The 21335-nt window shown below is 40.5% G+C and overlaps 1 protein-coding gene across 2 annotated transcripts in view; it reads right to left on the bottom strand.

Moving 5' to 3' along the window:
• Nucleotides 1-2792: 2792 nt before the first annotated feature.
• The window catches only part of dachc (dachshund c), a 32647-nt gene continuing 14104 nt past the window's right edge, over nucleotides 2793-21335 (bottom strand). The window contains exons 3-11 of one of the 2 annotated variants that reach the window (XM_053875094.1): nucleotides 18724-18834; nucleotides 13403-13572; nucleotides 11747-11870; nucleotides 11501-11635; nucleotides 7326-7522; nucleotides 6257-6407; nucleotides 4890-5012; nucleotides 4629-4703; nucleotides 2793-3673 (exon numbers count right to left, since the gene is read on the bottom strand). In XM_053875094.1, the coding sequence (XP_053731069.1) occupies nucleotides 3636-3673; nucleotides 4629-4703; nucleotides 4890-5012; nucleotides 6257-6407; nucleotides 7326-7522; nucleotides 11501-11635; nucleotides 11747-11870; nucleotides 13403-13572; nucleotides 18724-18834 (1124 nt within the window). In that variant the 3' untranslated portion in view covers nucleotides 2793-3635. The remainder of the gene's footprint in view (nucleotides 3674-4628; nucleotides 4704-4889; nucleotides 5013-6256; nucleotides 6408-7325; nucleotides 7523-11500; nucleotides 11636-11746; nucleotides 11871-13402; nucleotides 13573-18723; nucleotides 18835-21335) is intronic. The other variant, XM_053875095.1, reaches the window with a different exon arrangement.

Raw genomic sequence — 21335 nt, 5'->3', positions numbered from 1 at the left:
ATTATTTCTTTCAGTCAGCCTTCATGCACCTCAGAACTCCCTTGGACGGGGTCTCTGGGGAGATGGTAGTCTGGTCCTCTTTGCTCCAGATGCTGCCTCCACGAAGCTAATGGTGAATCACAAACTACTGTCATATAAAGTGTCCTCATATTAAAAATGAACTTGACTTTGGTGGTGCTCTGTCGGTTAAAACAGGCAGAGCATTTTATTGAACACAAGACACAACTGAATTGCTGTAATAAATTGTCCTTCAGGAGACTATTTTTTCTGCATTTCCTGCAGGGTAGCCTCTTCTTCGTGACTCTTTTGTGTGTTTTATCAGAGCTTTGTTGCACTACTGCCATCTGCTGTCCGTTTGAGATCATTACATGCAGAATATTGAACATGTAAGATGTGCTGGACAATGATGGTCATGAACACTGAACTTGCATGTGGCGCATGAAGAATGTGAAATTTAAGGGACATATTAATATAGGAAGAAGTGTAAAAAGTGAATTGTTTGGACGGGCTTCACACAGTGAGACCTACTCTATTATAAACTTAGGCTTATAACAAATGCATATGATTTAAATATATTCCACCAAATAAGCATGTGATACCCCTTATGAAGGAGGACTGTTTCCAATCCTTTGGGTCAAATTCATTTCTGTGACGTGACAATGGGAGAGAGAGCGTCGATTGTTCTCCTTTAAGGGGAGTCCGTCGCCTCTTCTTTGGGTCCCTGGCCTCACGAACCCAATGTCTGGTCCCGTCACGGTGCAGACATTCTTCTTTGATGCTCAGCTTTGTCTTGTAACACAGACTGCCAACTCCATTCCCATCATCACAACCTCCACGTCTGGTCGTGATTGCTCCTCAGACAATTGATCTGCTGCTTATGTCATGTCCAAGTACATTTGAAAAGATGTGGCAAACAGCTGTCTAATAGTGTTACGTTTCCTCATTCTCCACAGATGCAGGGGCGCGTTAGTTCCCATTGGTTAGTTCCCAGCCATTAGCTCTATTTGGCTGCCTGTGGTCAGATGTGAGTGCGGAGCAGAAGCTCAGGAACAGCTTGCTAATTGTGTTTCAGACCTTCTCTGTCACTGATGTAGGAGTGAGGTCTAAAAAGGTTGCTTTGCCCCTGTTCTCAATCAAAGATAATCAGTTTAAACATGTGTGCGCCTTTGTGTATATTTGTGTCTGTGTGTGTGCTTACCAATAAAGAGCCTCCAGATTTGGAGACAGCCTTGACTCCTGCTGTTTGCTTTGTTCATTAAGAGGAGATGAGCAGATGGTTTGCTGGTCTGTTGTGTGGCGCAGGAACACAAACACACACCGACTCACGCACGCTCCTTTCTGTCACCTTAGCTTTATCCTCCATTTATCTTTTCCATTACACGTCTCTCGGCAGCACAAAGCCCGTGTGTGCCCATGTGTTTAGTGTGTGTGTAACAGTTTCAATGAAGTCACAAACCTTTTGAGTCAAGGCGGCGACCGCGATGGTCATTTGAAAAGGCGATGACTCATTCACACGTTCCCCGGTGAATCATTGCCATTCACTTGTCAACTGATCTGTGTATTCAGGAGGAAATGTGAGAGACAATGGCACAGTTCAGTTCCCGCATGCTTCACCCTCGTCTGACTATTTAAACAGCCGCACAACAAACTATATATTGATCAGTTTATCTTTAATCTAACAATTTAAATAGCGTCAGAAAGTGATTCATCTATGTTATAGATGTTGAAAACATAAGTATTCCGAGTTGGATACATAAGTTTATGTTCAGATTTTGGTGGGAAATGTCAGGTGAAAAGTGATAAAGTAAGTGAGAAATGCATTGACATCGCAGGAGAGACACGAGTGCCGATTTAGCGTCGTTCGTCTGAGATCCACCAGCAAAGACTTTTAGGAGCCCATAATGTTTCTCATCGCAAAAGAAACAGACCAGAACCCCTTCTCCATTTCTGCAATGAAACTATTATAGAAGCATTTCGAAATGTTTGACAAATCGTAATTCAGTAGGATGGCAGTGTCTTTTTTGGACCACGTTGGTGCCCCCTGTTTATCCCTCGTACTCATGAGCAGTTGTGTGAAAAGTAAAGCAAAAAATACTTTTCTACAATCACAAATGAGGTTGTGTCACAGCACCTCTCCACATATAATTTTTTTTCTGCATTCCATACACTACAAAAAATTAAATCAAGATGAAGAATGTCACAATCTGATTGCGCTTAAAATTCAAAAGCAGAGTCTTCCATTGTATGGAATCACAAGAGTGTTGTCAATAAATGTTGAAACAAAACGTAAAACAAATCAACAAATAAGTAAAATAAATTACTGAATTAATAATGACAAAAATAGGCAAAGTCAAAAAGCAAACTGGGAAAAATAGATGTATTTCCATTAGTAAATGAATAAATAGGGAAAAATAGGGAAAGAAATCTTGAGATATACATCCAAGTTGGAATTTTAAAAAGCAAATAATTATAGTACTAAAAATAAAATACAATATATAAATAAGTGAATAGATTTCCTAATTGGGAGGAGAGGAGATCCAAAATTAGAGAATAAATGTGAAAATAAGTGACATTGTAGAGGAAATAAATTAAAAAAAAGTAACTTATGTGAAATTATGACAAGATAAACATTTGCAAAGCAAAAATGGAATCAGAAAATTAATGTCATAATTGATGTGGCAATAAGATTTGAAACACAAAGAAAACAAATGTAAATGCATGAACATGTATCTATTTATATAATAGATAAAGAAAATAAGGTAGGAATTTACAGTAGAACTATACATTTGAAAAAGAAAAAAGAAAAAAAAATTCCATGGAAAGAGATTGTGGCGTCACATGAGGCCCTTCAGTAAGAAACATATGTGGTAACAGAAACGGAAACACATTAAAATGAAGAGAATTATACAGAAAAGTATATTCTTAAAATCTGAATATAAATCAACATAATAATAACGTGAGACTAAAAAAAGAAAACCTACATGAGCATGATTGGCTTTGTTTTATTCATTCAAATATTAAGGTCAAATGCAAAATTTCCAAAACAACTACAATGGCCTTAAGTTTGCCAGTATGAATACAAAGGCTTTTTTGTTGAAGTTGTGGGAATACCCTGTTATTGTTTGAAAACAGAAGGAAAACATCCCATTAAAATCAAGCAGGTCATTAAAAAGGACAACAGACACCTTCATAAAAAGTATTTGTATTCTTTATATTGCCAAACAGGACTACTGCATTACATACACAATACAAGTCATGTACTGACTGTACAACATGCCATTAAGTTTGTAACCTTATAATACCAAAAGGGGGGCTATATATACTGTATATGTACACAACTCTGTTACAAGTAATGTCACTTGTGTCCAGATAAACAACACATATCAAACAACAACTTCACCTAAGGTCTAAAAATCCTGGTTGGAAAAAAGTCAAACACATTATCAGCATTGTTCTGAATACAGTCAAGATTGGATGATAAATGTAATAAATTAAACAAAAAGATGAACGAAATGTCACCCTTCCAAAGTTCCAGTGAGGAGACGCGTAACTGCGCTGCCGCCTGTTCTTCGTTTGTACACAAAATGTTACTGTAAGTCCATCTTTCCCTTCATCCATCCATTTGTCTTTCATCTTCAGTACATTGCCGCAGCCTGGAGGAAAACTCTGCCTTCTGAAAGAAGAGCAAAAACAAGACTCTGGTCAGTAAATGAGGCAACATTTTCATGAGAAAACATTTATGTTTATGGTCATATATATAAGTATATATATATATATATATATATATATATATATAGTTTGTCACATATTTTCTTTTTTGTTCAGTATATATTTTATGTGATCCAGTGTGCATACAAGAGTGTGTTTGAGTGTGTAAGCCAGACAAAAAATTCTAAACAAAATCTAAAATATGCACATTAAAAAGAGCAGTAGACAACGGCGCCTGCTCCGTCTCCATACTTGCTTCTAAAAAGCCCAAACATCTATGTAACACGGCTGGTGGAGCCATGATCTTTTGTTAAAAGTGTCTCAGATGATAAAAGTTCCTGGCACAAAAGAGGCACATCCCGCGCCGCCGTCTGACAGATGATTCCGCTTGAAATGATTTATGACTCCGTGTTAATTATGCAAATGATGTCCAAACAAACTCGTCACGAGGACAATTAAGACAGCCGTTAATTAGTGACCAGTTCTCTCCTTGCTTCACTGGCATTCAATTAAAAAAAAGTGCCTTTGAACAAGCTTGCTGTCTGAGTGCGGCGGTCCTGGAGCGGTGTGGAGCAGAGGTGGGCCGCTACCGTTTGATGATGGTTCGCTGGCTTTCTACTGCGGTCTACAGGGGGGTGTCACGCGCTGCCTTCACTTATGAAGCTATCATGAAGACTCAAACAAGAAGAGAGACACCTGCCTCCAACCTCACACATCAGGAAGTGAATTTCAGAATTCCTTCCAGATGATTGGTCAGTTAAGCATCAGGAGCAGCAGTGAGGGGGAAGGAGCTTTCAAAAGTCCATCAATATTTCTCCCAGGGTTCTACATTTGGAGCAGAGGTGCTGATCCACAGAGCTAGAAACCGAGGAGGACTTCCTGTCATGTTCCCACTCGACTTTCTCATCGTAAACTTGCACCTTGCACTGCTGTGTTGGAGTCCAGCCGGCTGTCGTCGCCATGGTTGCTCTCGTCCAAGTCCTGGGTCACCGACTCTGTGAGAGGAGGAGCCACGGATGATTGATGGCCTGCAGTTTGTCCCATTAATTAATAAAGACACTTAATTAGGGGCTAATGAGCAGTCAAGACGAGGTGACATTTAGGAGGAAAATACAGATTTTTTTCCCCTGTTTAAACTGTCTGAACTTCGAGGAGCACAACTTTTTTTCGGTGAGCTGTACCTGTGTGTGTGTTGTGCAGCATGCTGTGCTCCGCCTGGTCACGCAGTTTGACCTCCTCCTCCAGAGCCTCCTGTAGTCTCCTCTTACTCCTCTTCTCTTTCTTCAGACGCTTCTGGATCATGACTGAATGAGACAGAAAAGGATAAAGATGACTTGCAATACACAGAGGATGATGTAAAGACTCCATTTTTCCATTGAAGATCAAACAAGCTCATTGTGTTCCGTACCACGTACTGCAGCTCATGTAATTGATCTGAACAATAACAAAATGTTTTCAGAGTACTGTACGGCATCATTCAAGTCTTTCTAAAGTTATGATGGAGCCTTAACTTAACTCTGTTATTTTCTTTCATGCTAAGAAAAAATCGTTACAGTGAAGTTTGAAACCTCAGGCATTAAAAGTCCTCCATCTAAGCATGGTACTGCCACCAGATTGGTGTGACAAAGCATGGTACACAGACCCACTAAGCAGTCCATAACTCATCCGATATGTTCGACATTGTCAACATTATTTTCCGCTAATATTTAGTTTGCTATGATTGTCTTTAATTCAGCGAGAAAATCATGCAGAAACAACTCATTCTTATTTGATTTTATTGTTATAATGAGACACATTGTCTGATATAATCGAACAAAAGTCAGCCACCTATATAGTGGCTCATCTTTAGGTCGAATCAATGTCAATCCTGTTTGAGCCCTTAAATAGACAGTATTTTTTTGGCCAATTTATGACCTGGTTTAAAGAGACAAATGTGAAAATCCACTAATAGAGGTTTGTTTTTGTAGTTTGATGTTTCCCTAATCTTTCTTTTTCTGTGACATCATTCTCCCCGTGAAGCCTCTGAATCAACAGTGGTCAGTCCATAGCTTTATTGACCGCTGTATAAGGATAATGGCTTCTCAGTCCGTCTTATTTGGCTTGACTTAAGCTTTGTAAACAAGGTTAACTCAATTTTACCAGGCTGGTAAGAACTCTCCTTCACTCGATACAGTTTTTAACCTCATAAATGAAGTTGTCCTTCACGAGTTTGGAGGACATGGCGAGGCTGATGTTTACCATTTCAGAACAAGCCACCTCTGCAGGGCGTCCTCGCTTTCTTATCTGATTTCCAAGTTATTAAAAGTCCTGTCATCCTGCAGGTGCCTCATGTCAGCGTGTTATGTCGGAATCACGATCTTGTTTAAGTAGAAAACACCCTGATAGTTCAGATGCAAACAGCCAAAACAAATTCCTGCGAAAGATCTAAAGATAAAAGTGTCAGTGTTGGGGGTTCGCAGTGCTGTCTCAGACAAACTCAAGTGCAGCGTTTTCAGTCTCATCCATCAAACGCGGAGAGATACATGATTATTAATGCGCCGTGGTGTACCTCTGTTTTTCTGCTCCACGCTCAGCTGTCTCTCCAGCGTCTCTCGCAGCTCTCTCTCTCGGACCAGCTCCATTTTCAGCTCCGTCCTCTCCAGGTGGTCCTGCTTCTCCTGTGCCCGCGCATTCTCTATGGCAACCCTCAGCAGACCCTGCTTGGAGACACACACACGCATCAACAGGTTAGACACCGAACGACAGGCAGCGCTGTTTTATCAGATCAGAAACGAGGAAAAAAATCACATTCAAATTTACATTTTCATTTCATCACCTAACGAAAAGCTTCAGCTGGTCACATATGACTGGACATGAAAAAGAGAACAGTAAATATTTTAGTTTCTTCTTCATTTCACAAGTAATTTATAATGTAAAACTCTGACACTAAAAAGCAAAATTCACAGTGTAAAATAAATAATAGTGAAAAGAGATTATTTTTAATGTAATGCAGAGAATAAAGGAAAGAGGGCAGATTAGAAAATTTGTCTCATGAGTTTAAAGAGCAGTGGAAAAGTCTGATATTATGGGACATGGATTCAGCACTATTCTCTCATTATTTATTACAGGAGCAATTTCTTTAACCTTAAATAGGAAAAAAAGAGTATTAAAATAATATGTTTTACTCCCTTATCTAATTAAAAATAAGGAACAAAATCAATACAAATAATTAAACAATGGCAATAAATTGTGTTGCTGTAAAAAAAAATTATGTGGAAAAATAAAAATGCATTTCTCTGCACATCTCTTCACAAACTGTCAAAAAAGGAATTTAAAAAAGGTGTGGGTGTTTCGTTTATCAGTAAGGAAGTTGCTAAAATCATCTTATCTTAGACGTATAATGCTCGCACACCATTAAATGCCCCTAAAAAGAGCGGGAGTTTCTACTTTCATTGTGGCTCTCATAACAAAGACATGTACAATCTGAGAAGCAGGTCACCACACGCCCATCGCAATTACCACGCCATCCTAAATGTCTGATGTTTACCAATTCAGAAAACCCCTAAGAGTGGCTCATCTGCCTCCTATTCATGTCAGAGCATAATAATAATAATAATAAATCCCCGGCAGAGCCTCACCTGGATGTTAGTGAGGAGCGTCTCTATGGAGGACAAGCCTTCTGGGAAGATAAAGGGAGCGTGCTGAAGACCTGCTGTGAGTTTCTGTCCTGCAGAGTAAGACACCCGCTCGCAGACCTCCCTGCCTGACGGGGGTTTGTGGTAGACTTGTCTGTCACTGCTCTCCCTGCAGGTGTGCGTGGCCAATGAGTTGCTGTCTGGAAGATAAAGTGATCGCAAGTCAGTAAAAGAACAGCACAATCCTAACAACAGCAACACCAGAGTGTAAATACATTTCAATGTTTTGGAGAAGAGAACATTCAAAAATGACTCCTTACTGAAGTTTAAGATGGAAACAGCTTTGGTATATGTTGAAACTGTGACTCAAAAATCGATTTAAAAAATAAAATAGTCACAAATTAAATAAAAATCATGGCTATACTTCAGATTAGACAACATATAGTAACATGTTTAGGGTCGGAATTAATGAATTAAATATGAAGTACTGATTTGCCGCTTGTTAAGCCAGTCTTTATTTTGCCCTGGAAAGGTGAAAGGTCGAAGGTTTGTTCTACACAACACCATAATTAGTGATCACCAACAGTGAATAAGCAAGTAACTGGCTAATAATAACATATCAGTCTCGCTATCCACCTATACAAATAAGGCACTACACTACCTGTCCACAGAGTAATAAACATATTTATAAATAAATAATTGATGCTTTAAGTGCAACTTAAACAACAATAAAGAGTAAAATAAAGTTCATGGAAGAAAAAAGAATAAAAGAATTGTACTGAAACATTCTGAAACATTTCTCTCTTCTAATATAAATCCGTTTGATTTCATATATAACATTTTAAATAGCTCATAGTGCATTAAATATGTCAATAAAAGTCCACAGTAACTGCTCCTAAGCTCACATTAACTCATTGGTAATACAACCAAGAATGACATGTGGGTCTAAAATAGCTCATTCATGTTTAAACATCAGCCCCAAATTGCTGATTACAAAGTTCATTGATAACCCATTAGAGAAGAAATCAATAGGACAATTACACAGTGAAATGCTGTTCAAAGAAAGTCAACGGGAATCCAAGATTTTAGTTGAAGAACCTCTAAAGCCGGTTCTTCCTTCCTGGTTGCTGCTCTGCTGCAAGCAAAGCCAGCTGCTTTATTAAAAGTGTGAAGTGCTAAAAATGATGAAAGCAGGTAACAAGGCCAGGACAACGCTGCTATTGCCTCTTGATTCGGAGCAATTAACCGTTTGCAAATTAGCAGCTTGCTCATAAATGTATTTACTTCTGTGCGAGCATGTGAAGGTAAACAGTAAATAGGTGTTTACACTAATTACTGAGCGTGTGTGTGTGTGCAGAGGCAGACATCCTCGGTTTGGGGTCTTGCAAATGCGGTGGTTCTTTATTAGATGGCACTGTGCCTGTTGATAATGCATCACAGCTTGACATCCCCCGTAAAAAACACTAACTAAGAAGCTGCATTATGGATGACCATCTGTTTGCAAACCTGAGAACTCCACGTTCCTGAATTGTGACAGTGACGTAGAGGAGGATATTAAAAAAAAGAAAAAAAAGCTCATCAGCCAGTGGCTCATTTTCGATGTCGGCCATCATCTGAGGACAGAGTCGTCCGGGGAGTCCGGCGCTTACTGGAGCAGAGACGAGTGTGAACGTGCGATGTGATATCTGGCACTTTTTCTCTGTCTGTGACAAATGACAGTGTTTTCTCCACTTAGCTGACCACAGCATCTTCAGCTCCAAAACCCGCCCACCTCCCTGTACTTTGCCTGGGCCTCACGTCTTGGCAACTGTCACATTCAAGGTGTTTCACAGATGAGAGGCGGCCCCCGCCCCTCCTCCTCCCCTTCCTTGCTAAAAGCATTGCTCTGTAGAGAAAGGTAATTAGCAGGTGCTGGCGAGCTCAGCGGAGGGCATCCAACTACACTCCTGTGGCTCACATTCAGACGCGCACGCACACACACACACAGGCGAGCACCTTCGGAGCCGCTGAAGTGCGCAGTCAGCAGCGTGGGCTCCCCAGGCTCCTTGGATGTGACTGATCCTTTATTGAGTTACTGTTTTACGCCTACTTTACCTCACACTCGCGCACACACGTTCAGCATAAACACACACAAGCGCACACCGCTGACTGCTCGTTTGATCATTTACCCATCTTCCTAACCAAGGTCACTGTCTGTTTTTCCTCTTTTCCCCCTCAACTTCTATCTCTCTTATTCCTGGCCCGCCCCGTCCCCAGGGCTAATGAACATCGCCACGTGAAGACTGCCAGTCAGCGGAAGAGAGCGGTGAGGGCGGGGGGGAGGACAGAGATAGAGAGAGAATAAAATTCTGCTGATGTTTGGTTAATGGGAGTGAGGTGTCAGGGATGGCCTCTGATCTTTGCTGCATGGATACGTTGTTCAAAGACCACTGAAACAGCACACACAGGCAAAAACGCCGCGTACACACACACACCTCCTCAGACACTCGCACAAGCACTCAGAGATTATCATACAATGGATTGACAGAATGACAGCGCTGAAGTGCGCTTTGAAAGTCTTTTCAATCCAGCCTGAGCCTCTCCTGTGATGTTCCAGGTCAAACACAGAAGCATGTAATCCACCAAATGTACATATGTTTCATTTGCATGCTGGGAAATCAATGGAAAATCAATTGCATAAATGCAGCGTGTGATGCGGGGCATTCACGTCGGTGCCATCCCTGCTTAGTCGATATGTTCCCAGACACCTGACAGCAGCCCGACTTTACCTTTTGTGATGTTTTGATTCAATTACGGAATAATGTGATTCTTGGAATACACTTAAACAGGCGCGTGCGCACACATAGTAGGACTCCAATTCTCTGGCTCTTTCTTTCTCGCTTTAGATTTCTGCTGACTGTTTGTCCTTGAGCAGTCCTCATTAAGCTAATGCAAACCTCCCTGACAGAGAGAACCAAACAACTGACGTTGCAGCGCCGTGGCAACGCCGGGCCCTAACGACAGGGAGGCGGTCGTTATGCAGATGAGGTCCAGCTGAGAGTGCGGGGGGCCGCCTGGCTCATCAGGCCGCGGCCCCGCAAATGGCTCGCTAATGTAACACTGCTCTCTGGTCTAATGGAGTCCTGTTTTATGGAATTATTTGTCTTTGCTCTCTGTGGGGAGTAAAGGGGGCCTCCGACAGGGAGGAAGAGAGACTGAGGAAGAGGTGGAACCAGAGAATTCATATCTACCTGTTACTGAGACATGTCATGTGACCCAAAAAGAAAACATTGACCATTAGCCTAGTTCCTTTTAATAGCAGTTTGATAAGTGAGAACATTGCTGTTTACTTTCTTTGGGTGACGGCGAGGATGACAGCGCTACCATAACATCATGGCTCGTCATTGAATTGAACTTTATTTAAATAACTCTTTTTCCCACAACAAGAAGGTGACAGGCTTCCTTAAACGAAAAGCTTCTTTGCATTGTTGTAAATATGTATTTTATTATTATTTACATCCACAAACATTCCTCATGATCATGTCTAATGCAGCGCTTCTGTCGAGTTTCCCGGCTAATGATTTTGTCTAAACCTCAGTGCAGAAGTTGACGACCCCGATAATGTATGGACACACTTTGTTCCATGTCAATTGATTTGGCCGCAAAATAATCTTTACTCATTAATAATCCTGAAATGATTAATCACTGTGACAACAAAAGCCTTGGAGACCTTCAGCAGCCAAAGTTCAGCACGGCTTTGAGTGAACTGGTTTTCAAATACAAATGCTTGTGCAAATTCTACTGCCATGAATAAGTAAGTAACCATGTTTTAAAGGAGCAATTCTGTTTTTTTTACAGGAAATACTTCATGGTTTTGAGATGCCAATTGTTTCCAAACAAATGCCATATAACGCTTTCAAAATCCTTTCAAAAATCACAGTAATCATGAAAATGCTAACAATATGTTTACACTAGTTTGATGATCATCTGTTTAGAAATCACATAGATTAAAACTATTTTTAATATCAAAGTCTCAGAATTGTTTTCAGAATCCGCTTCAGCAAATGTATCTCTATCGCACCTATGTTTACATTTTTTTGACAATTGACTTGTAATATCCAACTCACTGTAAGTTATTCACAATAACTTTGAACACTGGTGTTGTGGGTGCAACAATGCCAACCGGTTTCTTGTCTCACCTCTGTCGGCGCGTCCCTGCTTGTGCTCTTTGCTGTAGTCCACAGACTCTGTCTCTCTGAGTCCGGGCGGCCCACTAGGGGACTGTCCCAACATGCCATGGCTGTGACTTGATGACAGGCTGTCATGGACTGAGTCTGGAAAAGTCAAAACAGGTGTTACTTTACTGACAGGTATTGTTCATTTGTTATCAACCTTTCCACCTTCAAAAGGTGTTCCGGGTGATGATCCCACAGATAAGTACATACGTGTCGCTTCTGTGTTGCGATCCGTGTGAGCGGGTGAACTCGACACGCTGCTGCTGTGATTGGACGACAGCTGTGCTTCGTCCAGAGATGGAGACGGCGAGGGACTGCTGCCATGGACTCGCTCCTAAAATGGCAATCAAGAGGAATATAGGGGAAGATGAATAGCTGCTATAGATGAAAACACATTTAGAGAAAGAAGAGATGGCATGACAAGGGATGGATGTGAGGATGGTTATAAATGATCGCTATATGAAAAAATAGAAAACACTGATGGATTGTCTCAGTAGGTAGATGAATGGATGATTGAGTAGAGTGAACTGAAAATGGACGGATGGAATGCAAGAATAAGAACATTTCTGAAAATCTGAAAAACAAGAAACTAAGGAGGGTTGGACAGGTACTTGGCCAAATGGCTGTCTAAAAGAAAATAAAAGGCAAAGATGGCTGGATAAATGTAATTTTTTACGTGTGCATTTACTGACAGGTAGATGGGTGAATAGAAATGGAAGAGAAAAGGGAAATATAAAGACAATAGGCAACTCAATAATGGATAGATCAAAAACGAGAAAGAAAATCAATGCATGGACAGAATATTTATGCAAATTACTAGACACTCGGACACAAAGGAATCAAATTTGACATCTTAGAATTGTGTTTCTCAACCAATGTGCCGTGAGAGACTGTCAGGTGTGCCGTGGTATATGGTCCAATATCACCTAATTTATCCGGAGATAGAGGTGGGCAATATGGCGACATGAAATCATGAACAATCGAAACATGTTGACAATCTACCAACGTGAGGAGACATGCTGACGCGTTTGGTGCTTTGTTCTCCTCTTCCCACACGGACTCACAGTGAAGAAGCCGGTCAGACGCGAAACGTCCAGTTATTTTTAAACCACATGTGACCACACACCTTCACAGAAGAAGGACTGATGGACTGTCCCTTGTCGGACCTGTCTGCACCACAGAGCTAACACAGCTAACGTGACTTCTAATGGCTAATGGCTAACGTGACTTCCAAACTTTATTGACACTCGTAGATGATCAAAGTTTGCTTTTTGGTTTAAAGGTTGGTTAAAAAGGAAACTAAAAACTTAAAACTTAAAAACAGAACTAAATGAATGCGCTCTAAAATGTGGAGAGACAGAGAATCACTTGTTTTGAAGCTGAGGCAAAAAATATTAAAGACTACAACAAAATAAAGAGTTATTTACAATAAATATTACCCACCCCAATCTGTAGCAACATTTTTTCACAAATTAAAAAGGATTTTCTACAGGACTTTTGAACTAAGCCCAGTTGCTCTTTGGCCAAGGTTCTTTTGTTGGTAAGACAAGATATAGAAAGAGTAAAATGGGTTGATCAAGCGATTGATAGACAGCTGTATGATCAAATGAATCACATAACTGTATCCTGATGTCACACCAAGCTCCAGAATTGCATTCACAATATTATTGTTTCCATGAATAATTTCCAAACATTGCCAAGCCCAGCCGTCTGCCAGTGATAAATAGGCGACATGTTTCAGTGGAGCGGAACCAAATGTGGCCATAAATACAATCACACGGCACATTTTTCTCTGGTGATTGTGAAGCAGGAGAATCTGACTGGTGGACGATCAGGTGTGCTGGGCTGATGACCCTCTGACTTCACCTTAATGACGGAGGTGGGAGCCCTGGTGGGGGGGCTGGCGTGGAGCTGTGCCATGCTGGCCAGCGTGCTCAGACGGTTCATCTGGCCCATCGCCATGGAAACGGAGGCTGGTGCCAGACTGGCAGGAATCAGAGGATGTGACATCATCATGAAGGGCAACTGGTCCAGAACTATGGAGAGAAATTGAGAAATATGGATTAAAATGTAGACATCGAAGCACATCAAACTAAGCAATAAGAAAAATAATGGTGTATTGACTCAGGGCGGTGGAGCTTCGGGAGGAGCTTTATTTAGGAAGCTCTTTCGAAAATGTTGCCCTCATTTTGTTTAATGGCACAATCTAAACCTTCTCTGATGTGAACCAATCTCTTGTTCCCTCCTCATTTTAAAAGACAAACTATTCAGTGTCTTGAAAGGAAACCCTTCCTCTCAACAGCACCCTCGTGGGTTGTTGCCGTCTCTCAGTCATGAAAGGAGACAATACCGTTGTTGGGGGGGGCGATGACATAAATATTTATCATTTAATAAAAGGAAAAACAAAAGACACACAGGAGGAAGTGAAACAAAAGAAGCTGATGGCAATCCTGGTGCTGGGCCAGCAAGGCACGCCGGGTAATTATAAACACAAAAGAATAAAGGGGGGGAAAAAATCTTGGACTGGATCGTACACAATTGTGACAAATAATAGAAACTAAAGCGCCGATTGAGAGACGGCGCACACAAGTAAGTCAAACTGAGATGTAAATCTGCGCTCGCTGGACATATGTGCGGCTTTTTGTGTATTTGGCAGATTAGTCACAGACTTGTCTGCAACAGAAACCGGTCCAAACAAAAGACTGAATGGAGCTGAAATAACCAGATGCTCCAAAAATCAACCAGGAGCCAAATATCAACCAACAAACCGGTGCTCCACTTTTGTCGCCCGCTCCACCTACAGCTTTAATTTCACTCCCCCCCCCCCCAAGTCCTGTTTACTCCCCCCCTGCACTCTCTGCCCTCCCATCACTCTCTCTTATGTTTCATTAAAAACATCAAAAGTCAAAGTGCCTCTCTTCTGTTTATACAAACACACCATTATTGTAAACAAACAGTTACGGTAAATTTCCCAGAAGATCTTGTTAAATGCAGAAATGGCTGCTGATGCTCTTCCGCAGGCCGGTAAGGTGTCACACTCAGCATTTGTGAGTGTGTGTGTGTGTGTGTAATCTGAGAATGTCTTTGTAGTGGTTTAAGCTCTGGTAGGGGCCCGTCCTTCCCATAAGGCCGTGGGTGGCGGTATGGAAAAAAGACATTTATTTGTGTGTGTCTGCATTAGTGTGTGTTTCCACTTGACTCAGTCATTAACAGTGATTAAGCTTTACAGGTTTGTAATCGCTGGTGGTAACTACACCAGCTAAGTGCGCACAGATGCTGCCGATGGTAAACAAAGACTGAGACAATTCTTATTTAGTTCTAGAGTGATCTTACTTCCCAGTCAGACAGCACAATAGTGAACTCAGATGGGGCTGGATTGTTCATTTACTTGTGACTTGTTTAAGTACACAATTTTGAGCAGTTTTGTGTTTTGCCCCCAATGTAGGACAAATAAGACACCTAATCTAAATTCTTCCAAGGGTCCTGAATTTCTACATGACTACATATTGTCTTGTGTATTTCTAGGGCGATAAAACACCAATATTGTACCACAGAACTGGACCACAGAGCAGAAACTTGGTCTGGTATAACAGCAGCTGGTTGGCCTTGACACCCTGACTAGTCTCCGCTAGGCAAGTGTTCCTTACACCTTTCTATGAACACCAACCTGTTAATCTGAAGCTCAGACTTCTGCCACACATCTGTCAACATCATCTATACTTACACAGACTGGCCACTGTACACACCTGGCCCACTTACCGGACATTTTGACGGGAAAGGGTCTCGCAAAAGCACTGAGATTATAGATTTTTTTTTTCATAGCTCTCAAACTCAATAGGCCAATAAATACATAAAATAAATTATGTAATTAAAATGTAATATATCTTTTCAAACATTTAATTTTAACATATTTTATTAATATAAAAATGTTCAGGAACGGTATATTGCTAATTAATTTGCTTATTTTATGTCATCAGAATATATTTTTGCTAATAATTAAAATAGAACGTCAGACATGACAGAAATGCTGAATGAAAGAGTGAATTACATTCATAATAATTATGAAGAAAACTGATATGCACATCAAACAAAAATGCCTTTACGTTCACTCGCACAAATAAAATTAAAACCTATGGAAGAGACTAGGAAGAGGTTAATATTACGGCTGTCCAATAAGATCAGCTCGATAATTGTTAGAATTGGTATCAAGTTTTCCCTCCATAATTAAAGAATAATGAATTGAAATGATTATAATACATTTTGAGTCACTTCAGTTGCCACAAGTCTCCCTTTTCACAGACATGTTTAATGCAGGCATCGCAAAAGTAGTGACTAATGTGTGACAGCCGATATATGCCTGAAATGAACAGCATACTGTACATCAAGTGCTGGACAATACCAGCATATCAGATATCGGAAAAACGTTGGACATCCTTAGCTAATGCTGTACTTAACAAAAGTAGCATTTCTGTCAGTGGAAAAGAGGGATAGCACACCCCCCAAAATTTTGTTTAAAAAAAGTTATTTTTAGTTTACCCATAAGCTGGTTACCGTTTCGAAACACATATAACATAAGACAGAATCTTTATTAGGTTGGTAGGATCCTTGTGTTTGTCGAAGGTAGATGGTATATTCCACGCAGACCTCCATAAGCAGAGTCATCTGTATAAACACACTGATATCGTTTTAACTTGTCGATAACAGTGGGGGCGGTGCATCCGGCCCGTCTGTGTGTGCGTGCGCGCATGTGTCCGTGCTTCCCATCGATTGTCCAGGGTTTGTCGTTTGCATTCAGGAGAGTGAATTAGAGAGAAGAATATTGATTTGGCTTCAGCCCCTCATCTTATTCATCTCTCTATCATCCACTGATGCTCCACTTCAGCTGGCTGCTGAGTGTGTGAGTAAATAGTTCTGTATAACATACGACTGCATAAGTAATGAGACAAGAATTTAAATCTAAAACCAGGTCTTCAAGGACAAGTGGAAGTGAAGGTTCTCATAGACAACATAACTGTGGCTTTTTATTTTACTCTGCAATTCATGAGGATCATTACTTTAATACACTTCATCAACTTAGCTTTTTTATTGAATCAAAAATTGCAGCTCGCTCAGTAAAATGGCCATCAGGTTCAACCACTAATGCTTATTCTTAGGAGCAGAAGTATGATTCAAGAGCTTTAAGCAATGTTGTGGAGTGAATTTAAAAAAAACAGATGAAGCACTAGACATGAAAATGTTCGGAGCCGAGAATTGAGCCCTATGGACTGGCTAAAACAGGCCAAACTGCAGACCCACGAGCCGTAGAGCTGTTCATGTCTATGCAGTTAAGCAAGACTGAATCATTTCAAATCATACTCACAAAAACGTTTAAATCTGCTGGATTTGGGGAGATTAAGAAGCATCGTTATTAACGCTTCAAGTATTGATGCACAGTTGAAGACATAGGGAGGTGTTTTTCTTTATTTCCCAGATATAATCTCTATATCTCTTACCAAACATAAAGACACATTTCTGGTACGAACAATGACTCATGATGATGTCAACGCTTTTGACTGCACTAGATTGTGTCACCAAAGATTTATGTCTCTTCTCCTTTCACTCCATGATGACTAACAAATGGAATCCAGGATCATGAAATGGATGACCAGCCACTGCATCTCAGGAATCTCAAAGCAGAATGATGAATTCATGCTTAGTCAAACATTGCATCCAGAAAAAAGGAATGAAAGACGAACAGCAATAATCTAGCGACTTAAATGTCGTGATTTGTTTTACCGGATTTCAGATGTTTATTTCATCTGAAGGTCTGACTCATCGTCTGTTGCTGGAGTTTGTTCTTTATTCATTCCCTCTCAGAGGAAATGCACAGACAACAGAGTCGATGTCACATCCTGGTAGGCTTAGATGCCTCACATAAACACAGCTGCTCATGTCCCACTCACTTGGCATCACAGATGTGTGTGATAACAACTGGCACTCTTTTACACGGCCATAATTAAATGTTTTAGATGCACAGATGCGTTTGTGTCCACAAAAGACAGTGAAACAAAGGTAACTGTCTCCTTATTTAAAGAACATTGTACAGTTTTTGCACAAATTTTATTTGCCCTGTAGTTCATATATGTGAGAACTGTATTGCTACTCTCTTACTACTCTGCTGTGCAATAAGGTATAAGGGTGCAGAGCAACACCTCTAAATCTATTTCCATGGTTCCCATCTTGTAATAACTCTGAGAAGAGTCTGAATCTGTCTTGATATGGTAAAATGTGGTGTCAAAGTTTCATATGTGAAGAGGAATGACACAAGTGAATTGAAGTGTTTCCCTTTCAGTCAAAATAACATTGGAAAAAGAAAACATGCCAAAGTATTTATTTTGTATAAGTACAACAGATTATACTTTATATTAGGGAACTAATATAACTAATAATGAACTTCTAGCATATTAGCCAGTTATTAATTATGAGGTATACACTTGCGTCTTGTTAAGCTGGACTATACTTTGCCCTACAATGGTCACCAAACATTCTCTGAAAACAGCACGATTATCAACAGTTACTAAGCACGTCACTACATTATTAATGACTATTACCTCAATCTGAAGTGTAACAGTTCTTCCATACATATAGATACATCTTCTGAAGTTAAAACAAATTATGGCAGCTCTGTTTAGATGTCTTCCAAAATGCCTGAGCAGTAATCTCACACTTTGGACCACGTTACCCAAGCTAAAGGAAACTTCTATTCATCTTGTGACATCAGAATAAATGTGTTGTTGTTATATGTCTGGCCTCTTCGAGTTTCTGTCTTCATTCAGAAGCTATTCAATATTAAAATGATTAAATACAGTGTATGGCACCATTATCAAGTAAACCCAGCCAGTTCTCTACAAGCACATCTTCCATAGACTAGGACTTCGTCTTTACCCCTTAAAAGTTATGGCCTCAATCACATCGGAAGCCAAAATGAAAAATACAGCTTCAATCAGATTAGCATTTATTAAATTTTCCAAAGCATGTTCAGTCAGGAACAATAAGGTCGAACTGGCCCTTATAACACTGCAAGAGCTTCAACTGTTGTGGGTCATGAGCTCATCACTGGAGGCCCTTTCAAGTCTTCTAATTTAAGCAAATGAATTTAAATGAAACAGAGAGCCTTCTAATTAGAAATACAATAAAAAGAGACTTACCTAGACCAGGACTATGATCGCCATTCTCTCCGTTTGGGCCTCCGTGTTGATGGTTATTGTGGTAACCACCCATTGCCTCCAACTTGATCTTTTTCGCCAAGGCTGAAAGATCTGAGAGCAAGACAGATGGAGGGCAGAGAAACAGGTGAAGAGAAAAAGAGAGAAGACAGAAGAAAAAAAAGAAGAATCAATAAGTGCTAGATCAATGGCCCCGGTGGAGGATTCGAGCTGTGGACAGGCAGGAGGTTGTCGTGGGGAGACGTGGCGGACAGTCATTCATTCTGACCGCACCGCTGCACTGGCCATTTAGCCTGCTGAGGAATAAGCAGTGATAAGGCAATCTTCTCCCCCACATTGAGGCATCACATCCAACATGGAGCACAGCAGCAGTAAATGTCGATTCTCTCACCAATAAACAGCACTAAAAGTAAATTGTATTGTCTTGTCCGTGTGATTCAAACTTCACAATACTATCACTGGCATGATCAAATAGGAACTGTAATTCTATCATTATGAATTGAATATGAAATGAGCACTTCAGAGAGCAGTAGAATGATCGAATCAATGCCTGGCTTGGTCCATGATCTGCACAAAAAAGGTCTAAGATGCTGTACTGGTATGTGAGCGTTGATTACTGAAGAAAACACTTTAACATCTGAGGATACAGGACAAACGCACTACGCGTGGCTCACATTCAGATTTGAATGCTAAAAGCTGCACATAACATTTTGGCTCAGCAATACTTTAGCATATAACACAACAACGGCTCTGAAGATGCAAGTTTAACTGGAGGTTAATTTCAAGCGGTACAAGTTCTCATTTGGGTTCTTGAACTTGAGAAGGCCGTCTGACCTGCAGAAGAACCTTCAAAACATCCATCTTATGACACAGATCACTGAATATCCCTTGCTCTTAATTCAGAAAAACAACGTGAATTATTAAAATTGGACAACTGTGTAAATACCAGCTACTAAAGAAAAACAAACCCTAAGTCTTAATTTCCTGAGGTTGGATACATTTGCACCAAGAGCCTGATGTCTGTCAAAGAGGTCGACGGCCGCCACAGATTGTTCTTTTTCTTCTCATCTTCTCGGTGTCTCTTTGCTGCCCCCCTCTCTGCTCTCCTCCCTTCCCCTCTCCTTACTTTACCTTTTCAAATGTCAGCATCACAGCAGGACATAAGCCACCGTGTAGCGCGTGTGTGCGCGCACAAGGGCGAGAAAGAGAAAGACTAAGGAGGATGACATCAAAGATTCTTCCTGCCTTTTACGCTCAAATGTCCTCGCTCTCGCCGCCTCTTTCTCTCCTCTCATGTGGCCAGTTCTAATCAGTAGCGCTGACATTGCCGCCGTGCCCTCTCCTTTGCTGGAAAAAGACTCTTTTCCCACTGAGAAAGATGCTCTTGAACGCAAACACGCACACACACTTGAGCACCTTTGAACAGAGAGAGGAAGCGGAGGCTAATAGAAAATGGCTTCTTTTGAGGTGTGGAATGAAAAGATCAGGTTGCAGTGGAGAGCACAAAGCCAAGGGCAACTTTGAGAGCTATGAGGTGCCAACAATTACTTCGTCCCTGGACACACACACACACACAAACACGTGACCGTCTTTGACTAGAACATGCAATGCTACAGGTTTTAAAAGCCTTTTAAATAACTCATGCTTTTATGATTAACAAAACACCCATTGAGTCTACAAATAATTCAGAACCGTATTTTGTGCTTATATTGTGTCACCCAGTTCTTACTGGAAGATGTTGCTGCGCAGTGGTCAGTACCACAGTGAAATATGGAAGAAGAATGGTGAAGAATGTGTGTTTTCTGATCCAACAGATAAAAGTCAGAAAAGTCAAGGCTGATTTTATCATACTAAGCTACTGACCACTGCAGACTACTAACAACAGCGCTAATACATGTCAGCAAATTAAATATCTTGATTTAAAGAGATGCAAAACTTTATAATGGACTGAAAACTTCATTCCCTGTAACACACGTTACCAAATTTGTTATGAAATGTTCGACTTAAGATACATTGAAAACATATGAAAATCCCAGAAACTACAGTCACTTCTTCTACAGTTGAAGGGAACAAATGAGCAAAGTTCAGGAGTTGCTTTCCTCCTGTTAAGAACCTCCCGATTCAAGAAAAAGTCAAGGCTTGCAAGATCTTCTTTTCCGGTTGTCAGCAGTGTGCATGTTAATATTATTAATCAACAGACAGGATTGCCTAACTTAACCTCATTAAAGTATTGATGAGAAGAGCAGCTCAGTCATGCATCTGTCTTTAAAAGATTTGGGGACTATGCTTTAACTTGTCCAAGTGTTCAAAAAATAGGAGGATTTGAACACAGTCAGCAGCTTCTCTGAGAACTTAGGCAACAGTGTGTCACTAATTCACATTTCAAAGCAGCTTGAGAAGCAAAAACAGAGATCCTTTGGCGCACTTCACAGGAAACTAGACACTGCCGATACACGCACAGTACTTGGAAATTAATTGTTAATTTTTTTTTTGGTAACAAAGGGAAAGTTTTCAGAGAAAATGTGAAAAACACATTTTTGAATTCTGAATTGTTAATTATGTAACGTAATTTCCAGACCGAAAGCCACAACAGT

This window comes from Synchiropus splendidus, chromosome 9, assembly GCF_027744825.2.
Source record: "Synchiropus splendidus isolate RoL2022-P1 chromosome 9, RoL_Sspl_1.0, whole genome shotgun sequence".
NCBI classification, from domain to species: Eukaryota; Metazoa; Chordata; class Actinopteri; order Syngnathiformes; family Callionymidae; genus Synchiropus; species Synchiropus splendidus.
Note: the sequence above shows the minus strand (reverse complement) of the source record. Positions and strands in the feature narration are given on the sequence as shown.